The following is an 8,622-nucleotide window of genomic DNA, read 5'->3' on the forward strand; positions in this document are numbered from 1 at the left end:
GGGAGGATGTGGCCTCACTACCTTTCTGTGAGGCGAGCCTCTCCCAGGGTGACCAGGCATCCTCCTTTTCCAGGACATGTCCTACATTTCAGCCTTCTCTCCAGGATTTCCAAAAGATCCTCCATTCTGAACATGACTAAGAAGCAGGGATTGACATTTCTGTTCGTGTTTTTAGTTTTTATTCTGTCATGTCTTCAATTGTTTCCTTCAACTGTCTCCATTTGGAGCATGGCTAGGAAGTATGAGTGTGTGTGTGTGTGTATTTTGCGCTTTTATTTTGTAACGTCCTCCATTTCCGCCTTTGGTCCAGGAGAAATTTCAAAATGTCTTCCCTTGTGCTGGCCAAATGGCCGTAATAAAGTTATTATTATAAAATATCTTCCCTTTTGAACATGGTAAAGAAGCATGAATTGATATTTGTATGGGTGTTTGGAGTCCTTATTTGGTCCTGTCCTCTGTTTCTACCTTCTGTCAAGGAGAGATTCCAAAATGTTCTCCATTTGGAGTCAGACTAAGAAGCATGACATAGGAGTGTTTGGAGCTCTTATTTGGTCCTGTCCTCCATTTCCACCTTCAGCCCACAGGAGGAATTCCAAAACGTCTTCCCCTAGGAACATGGTAAAGAAGCATGAGCTGATATCACTTATGAGTGTATAGAGCTCTTATTTGGTCCTGCCCTCCATTTCCACCTTCTCTCCAGGAAGGATTCCAGAAAGTTCTCCATTTGGAGCCAGACTAAGAAGCATAAATATATTTGAGTGTTTGGAGCTCTTATTTGGTCCTGTCCTCCATTTGCACCTTCAGCCCACAGGAGGAATTCCCAAAGGCCTTCCCTCTGGAACATGGTACAGAGGCATGAGTTGACATTTGTTTGGAGCTCTTAGTTGGCCCTGTCCTCCACCTCCACCTCCTGCCCAGCAGAGAGTCCAAACAAGGTCCTCCATCATCCTGAACCTGGCAAAAGCAGCAGGGAGCTCCCTTGCTGGGGAGTCTCCTGGGCCTGCTCCTCCTGCTCTTCTTGGGGGGTGAGGAGGAGGAGGAGGAGGCCCAGGCGGGGCTGGCCCATAAAAGGGCGAGGAGCAGCGCCAGCCCTCCAGTCCCTCTCTGCCCTCCAGCCCTGCTCCCTCAGTCCCTGCAGCCTCCTCGCCTCAGCAGGACTCCCTCCGCCTTTCCTGGGGCTCAGCAGGGAGAGAAGGCAGAGAGAGGAGCAGCAGCAGCAGCAGCAGCAGCAGGAGAAGGAGAGAAGGGAGAAGAAGATGCTGTTTTGGCACACGCAGCCCGAGCATTACAACCAGCACTCCACAGGCAGCTACCTCCGGTGAGTAGCCAAGGAGCAGCAGGGGAGCCCTCTCCCTCCAGCCCCCTTCGCTTCAGGAGGGACTCCGTCCCAAATGGTCCTCCCTTGGCAGCAGCACTTCGAGGCAGATACATATACGTACCTGTCCTCCAGGTCCACCTTCTCTCCAGGAGGGATTCCCAGCTGGCCTCCTTTTTGAGCTTGGCCAAAAAGCGTGGAGATGTGTGTGTGTGTGTTGAGCTGTTATTTGGTCCTCTCCTCCATTTCCACCTTCTGTCCAGGAGGGATTCCCAAAAGGTCCTCCATTTCGTGTGTGTATTTAGATCTTTCATTTGGCATTGTCCTCCATTTCCACCTTCTCTCCAGAATGGAGAGTCCAGAATGACCTCCCTGTGGAGCAGGACTTATTAGAAGCGTGAGTTTCTCTTTCTAGGAACGTCGTGAGCTTGTCTTTGGCCATGTCCTCCATTCTTCTTCCTGGCTGTCCTCCATTTTGAGGAGCCTTGTCCTCCTTTGCAGTGAGGACATCTGGTCACCCTGCTCCCAAGTCAGCCCTCCTCCCCCCCCCAAGAAGTGGAGGCTTCTTTTTAGGGATCTTCTCAGTGTGGAGTTTGGCCTCTCCAGCATTGTAAGGAGTGTGCCAAGGGTCTCCTAGAGCCCTGGAGCCCAAGTCCTTTTTGACTTATGGCGACCCTAAGGCAGTGAACCTATCTTGGGGTTTTCTTGGGAAGCTTGGTTCAGAGGAGGTTTGCCATGGCCTTCCCCTGAGGCTGAGAGAGCGTGACTTGCTCAAGGTCCCCCAGTGGCCGAACAGGGATTCAAACCCTAGTCTCCTGAGTCCTAGTCCAAGGGTGGAGAGTCTGGTTTTAATGGGGCTCTCACTCCCAGGTCAGCATATCTGGAAGAAGAGGCTTTTTAAAGGTGGTTTGGTGGGGGTACTGGAAGAAGAAGGTGCAGATAGTAAGAATGCACCTGGCAGCAGGGAGGAACAGTGACAGGTTTCTTATGGAGCTCTCCATCTGGGTTTGGCACTCCAGCCATGTGGAAAGCATTCCTTGCAGAGTGCAACAAACAAGGAAAAAGTCCCAGCTCCCAAGGAGTTTTGACTGTGCCTTCCTGCATGGCAGGGGGTTGGACTGGGTAGTCCTTGGGGTCTCTTCCAACTCTGTGATTCTATGATTCTAAGGAACTTACATTTTCTAGTAGGTGGCAGGGAGAGAGAGTGAGAAAGGAGGAGGAGAAAAAGGACCAAGTGGGTATGTCTTGGGGTTGACTGTTCACTTGTGCCCTTGGAAGAAACTTGTGATGTTGTGGAGATGCTTTGGGTGTGTGGCACTCTTAGGTTGGACCCACACTATTTGGGAAGTTGGAAAGCTCTCTGCATTTGAACAAGCGGGCTCCGTTCACATCTGGCCCATGCAGGCATGCCTTCTTTCTTGCATTAGGTTCTCTAGTGTTAGATGCAACATGTCAAACCACTGATAGCTGGTGGTCTCAATTCAGGGATCTGAATGGAAGTGATTTTATAAAGCTTGGGAAAGAATATTGCAGTGGGGGCGATATTTTACCTTTGTTGTTGTTGTGTACCTTCAAGTCATTTCAGACTTATGGCAACCCTAAGGTCATGGGGTTTTCTTGGCAAGATTTGTTCAGAGGCGTTTTGTCGTTGCCTTCCCCTGAGGCTGAGAAAGTGTGACTTGCCCCAGGTCACCCAGTGAGCCAGAAGTTGAACCCTGGCCTGCAGGGTGTCCTATACTCAAACCACTACACTAACTCTCTATCTTACCTACACTCACCTTGGGGTTTTTGAATGCTTTCTAGGTGGTGATACCAGCTAGGATACGTAATTAAAAAAGGTCTGGGAGCTGCAGGGTGAACCTCAGATTGCTCTGTGGATATTTATTATACCCTTATGCTTCTCTGTTAAGAATGCCTGGTGGTGATGAAGTGGTCTCCTTAATCTGCTGTTTTAAGGATGGGGAGGCATTTAATAGGGAGATTGGTGTAGTGTGCATGCACAGATACAGCATTTAAAAGTATATAAGGACACAGTTCTCATATTTCTTTGTCTGATGCATGTTCTGGTGGTGGAAAGGATACAGTCCATACTTGGAGTTAATGGCTTCATATCTACACAATGGAGTTTTCTCCCAGGAAGAAAATTTTCCTGTGGTATAGGCTTTTGTGGAACAGCATTAGCTTTTTCAGATGAATTAAGTTTTATACTAAATTTGCAGAAATGAAACATATTACTGACCACATAAAATTTATGTATTCCCGTACCCTACAATAATGCATCTGATGTGGACTTTACTGCAACACAGTAAACTTCATTCAATAGCTCTGTGAGGCAGATATGCACAAAATTGTGGCAAACTTTGAGAAATGTCAGGTCTCCTCATTGTAGGAGATGTATCTGAGTGGGAGAAATTAGAGGAGAGAAGGTTTGATGTGATGTTGAAGTCATGATCCACATTCCATTTTAAAATGGAAAGAAATACAGGTTGCGTCTCCCTTATCTGAAATGCTTGGGACCAGACGTACTTTGGATTTTGGATTTCAGAATAGTGCATATATGTAATGAGATATTTTGTGGATGAGATTCAAGTCTAAACATGAAATTCATTTATGTTTTGTATACACCTTATATGCATAGATTGAAGGTAATTTTGTACACAATACGGTACTTTAAAATAATTTTGTGCATGAAACAAAATTTGTGTACACTGAACCATCAGAAAGCAAAGGGGGTCACTATCTCAGCCACCCATTGGACAAATTTGGATTTTGAAATATTTTGGATTTCAGAATTCCAAATCAGTCTGTGCAAGTTGTGGACTTGGATGCTAGGCTGTGCTAGTTGCCATGTAGATTTATACTTTGGACTATTGGGAGAGGTAATTTTGTAACATCTAGATGGTTTTAGAGATTTTAAATGATTTCTCTGTACATTAAATTGGTTCTAATAAAGGTATTGCCTGACTGTAGGTTTTGTAACTTTTGTTGCAAATTAGCATGACTAGTTTTTGTTTGGTAATAAATGCATTGTCTTTCATTGTTGTTATGTGCCTTCAAGTTTTTTTCTGATTTATGGCAACCCTGTCATGAGGGATTTTTGGCAAGATTTGAGGGTGTTCACCATTGCTTTCCTCCGAGGTTGAGAGAGTATGGTTTGCCCAAAGTCACACACTTTTTTCTTCTTTTGGGATTGGGGTTCCTTCCCCCATGTGAAAAAGTCCACAGTGTCTCTCCATGGGCTAAACAGTGATTCAGTCCCTTGTCTCTAGGAAGTCTAGTCCAGCATCTAAATCACTATACCATGCTGGCTCTTTGCTGCCTTCAAAGTGCCACAGGATTTTGTGTTTGCTGCCACAAACTAACAGCTGCACCCTCTAGAAATTTTGGAATACCCATCTTGTATCATCTTAATAACACATTTATTGGCATAGGCTTTTGTAGACTAGAGTCCACATTATAAGATGCATAACTCCTTAAATCAGCCTAGTTATGAAGAAGTCTGGGAAGATGTGAAGCGGCTTTGTAGAAATGTTATGTATCTGGCAAAGCACTAGTAAATAATCTTGAAAATGAGGAAGGCACCAGTTATCTAAGGATCTATGTAACCTCCCCCTTCCATTTCAGTGATGACTAGGTCCTTTTATTCACTTGCTTTACTGTGCTTGATTAATCCAGCTTTTTCCTGCTTTATTTCCACACCAGTTGCAATGTCTTTAAGCAAAAAAGGGAGTGGGTAATGTAACATCCACTGGAAGACCTACATTCTAAACCTTCCCAATAGAAAGCTATACACATACATAATTAGGAAGGACTTGATTTAATGCTGTTATTTTTGCCATGCTGTTTCAAAATACACAGTATGCCTCTTTATCCAGACCAGTCAGAAAGAAAAAGATTGTAGATTTTCCTGGATAAGGCACAACCAGATGGATATGCAAACCCCTAGTTGTATGTGGTGGTGCTGAGCTGAGCAAGCAACAGTGGTTGATTGAACTTAGAATCATAGAATCAGAGTTGGAAGAGACCACAAGGGCCATCCAGTCCAACCCCCCTGCCATGCAGGAAATCACAATCAAAGCATCCTCAACAGATGGCCAATGACTTATTATTATGAAAATATATAACCCAGCATTTAGGCAGATCTGTCACAAGTTCCTTGGGAGGCATGAAAAAGAAGTAAGGAGGAACTTGGCTAAAGTCAAGGTTTTAGGAGGTGTTCTAGATAAAAAGTCAGTAGAAGCCAAATTGGGCAGCATTTCTTAGTACTGTAGCTGGAGGACATGTAACCTGGCCACAACCTGAGATTTGAATTGTAGCTAGTAGAGCCTAATCCAATTAAGGTATGTGTTCATGAATTGAATTCTCTATCAAGTTAGAACAAGTTAGGACCTGTCAGGATTAGGAGGCAGTCATCTTATCCTCATGGGCTAGTAGAGGGAGCCAAATCATTGAATGCAGCTAATGACATGCTAATGCAGGTTCAAATGTGTCCTGAATGTATTTGCTACTCAGGTCTTTCCCTGGCAAATTAGGGAGTGGTGGTAAGTGCCTTAATATTCCAATAACCACTGCTGAAGTACAGTCTTAGGGACAAGGAGACCTGCCATGGCTCTTGCTTCCTTATGTATACCATAAGAAAACACTACCAGCTGCACTTTCTCCTTTGCTGCTGTTCTTTGATATTTTGACAATATTGTGTTGTTGTAGTTGTAGTATGCCTTCAAAGTCATTTCCAATTTATGGCGGCCTAAGGTCAACCCTATTATAGGGTTTTCTTGGCATGTTTCTTCAGAGGGGGTTTGCCATTGCCATCCTCTAAGCCTGAGAGAGTGTGACTTGTCCAAGATCACCCAATGGGTTTCCATGGCCAAGCTGGGATTTGAACCTTGGTCTCCCAGTGTCCTTGTCTAATGCTTAAATCACTACTCCACACTGGCCCTCATTAATTAATTGTAATTGTATTTTGCTATAGCTGCCTGTGTAGCTGGTTTTTTGCATTTCTGCCTCTGTCTACCAGTTTTGGGCCCAATATCCTCTGCTGCTGCTAGTAGGCCTACAATATACACATGGGTACAATAAGTTTACAGTTTACGGTCGTAATCTTTATAATTAAATTGTGTTTCTTCGTAGTGCACAAAGTATTTTCCTCTTTCAGTCCCTTAAGACACCGAGGCTGCTCTCTTGTACTCCCCTACAGTGTGAGTAAGCCACACTGAACTAATTACTTCTGAGATTACACTGCTAGTCACTCTTTAACTTTCACTGGTGATCTGAGAGACATTAGACAAACGTTTCAAATAATTAAATTAAGTTATGAGGGAGTGAGGAAAAGCACAGGGGGTGGAAGATGGAAAAAGTATTCTTTTGGGAAAGAAGGTTGAGTGGAGAATCAAGAGTTTGGTGATCATTAGAAGTGGAATTGTAGATTACCTTATGTAAAAAAAACAACCTTTCCAGATTCTTTAAATAGTTGTGTTGAATAGATTATGCAATATTTTGCCAGTGGTGCTACTCAAAGATTAATGTTTAAGTGAATGCTAATATTCTTTATCTTTTAATTTATTATTATTATTATTATTAACCTTTATTTATGAAGCACTGTAAATTTACACAGCGCTGTACATACAATCTTTTTAATTAGACGGTTCTCTGCCCTCAGTAATTCTCATTCTGGTTCTAGCAGACTGAGCATCAGAGCTGTCTTATTGTCACGGGGGGGGGGGGGGGTTTTTAAAAAAAACCCAAATTTTTTATGTGTTGTGTTTTTTTTTTGGGTGGTTTTTTGTTTTTTTTTTATTTATTTTTTTTTTTTTTTTTTTTTTTTGGACTGTGATAGGAATGGGGAATGTGTGTGCCTCCAAATATTGTGAACTCCCAACTTCCATCTCTGGGTTTTGACAATCCAGGCTGGTGCTGATGGAAGTGAAAGAAACAACTTCTGGAGGACCACAAGTCCTGCAACCATGGTCTAAGATATATATTAGTCCCTATAATCCTATATGTTTCTGTGAAATTAAGGAAGTTGTGTAAATTTACATTCATAGTGGTGTCTATACGATTTAACTTTGTTTTTCTGAAAATGAGAGGGGAAATTTTCAGAATCCAATGGGTCACTGAATATGAGGCTGGACATTTTTTTTCAAGGGTAACTTTCAGAGGAGAATGACCTATGGACATAACCCTTCCTTTGACCTACTGTGTATGGACCTCAGTGTGGAAAAACAGGGAGTTTTGCTTTGCCTATAATTGGAAATGAGTCAAAAGCATTTTTTTCCAATCAAGATCAGGTGAAATTACCCAAGTGACTCTGTAAATATGAAATACATTATTTCAACTGGGTTATGTGGAATCATTTAAGAATTGTGAGGAGGATTGTGAAAATTATATTACTTTGAACAAGCGAACATCCAAGTTGCAAGCAAGTGGTGTGGGTGTGGTGGCACCCAGGTTTGTCTAGGCTGCTGTCCTGAACTGCATTGTAAGGATTTAGATGAATTCATTTTAGATGCTACAGGGCTCGTATTCCTTGAGGTTTTTCTTATTCCTGTTCACCCTGCTTTGTCCTTTGCCTACTGTAGATACTCTTTTGAGATGGAGAGTTGAGCAATTTCACGTTGTGTAATTAACAACCCTTCCCCATGGGGCAGGGATAGAAACTGAAACATTTCTGAAACAAAAGGGAATAGCATACTTCAAATGTTACTCACAAAAGGGATGCAAATAGGAGTAGAAGGATGCCCTGGGGGAGGGAGGGGTGTTTCACCCTTTGCTAGAGCAACCTTCTCTGTTTAGCCCCGAGGCATTCAAAGACAGGTGTTCTTCTGGAGTGCTGGTTTTAAGACATGCTAATGGTTTTTCATAGGATCTGGTCAAAAGATTAGTATTAGAAAACCTCTGATCCATTATCTTAAGTTATCTTCCCCAAGGGGGGAGGAGGAGGAGGAGGAGGAGGAGGAGGAGGAGGAGGAGGAGGAGGAGGAGGAAGAAGAAGAAGAAGAAGAAGAAGAAGAAGAGAAGAAAGTACTCAAGTGTTTGATAAATTAATAAACACCTGACCTCGGGATAATTTTAAAGTAAACATACTGTGATAAATGGGCAGATGGCTTTGTTTCATCATATATGGATTTTCCTGTTCTTCCAAGAAGCCCAGGGAAGTGCATCTGATCCCTCCTGTTTGTCCTTACAATAATCCTGTGAGGTAGGCTAGGCTGAAAAATAGTAGTCTAAATGCACTTGACTGAATGAAGCACTGTACATCTATTGAGTCAATGAGATTCAGTTCTATTCAGCACTTCGGATGATGGAGT

At 43.1% G+C, this 8,622-nt stretch overlaps 1 protein-coding gene across 5 annotated transcripts in view; it reads left to right on the forward strand.

The window, feature by feature from the left end:
* The first annotated feature begins 1,110 nt into the window (after positions 1–1,110).
* TFCP2L1 (transcription factor CP2 like 1) overlaps positions 1,111–8,622 on the forward strand; it is a 51,064-nt gene continuing 43,552 nt past the window's right edge. For all 5 annotated transcript variants that reach the window (XM_042445487.1, XM_042445488.1, XM_042445490.1 and 2 more), the window contains exon 1: positions 1,111–1,318. In XM_042445487.1, the coding sequence (XP_042301421.1) occupies positions 1,257–1,318 (62 nt within the window). In that variant the 5' untranslated portion in view covers positions 1,111–1,256. The remainder of the gene's footprint in view (positions 1,319–8,622) is intronic.

This window comes from Sceloporus undulatus, chromosome 1 (assembly GCF_019175285.1).
Source record: "Sceloporus undulatus isolate JIND9_A2432 ecotype Alabama chromosome 1, SceUnd_v1.1, whole genome shotgun sequence".
In the NCBI taxonomy this organism is placed as follows: Eukaryota; Metazoa; Chordata; class Lepidosauria; order Squamata; family Phrynosomatidae; genus Sceloporus; species Sceloporus undulatus.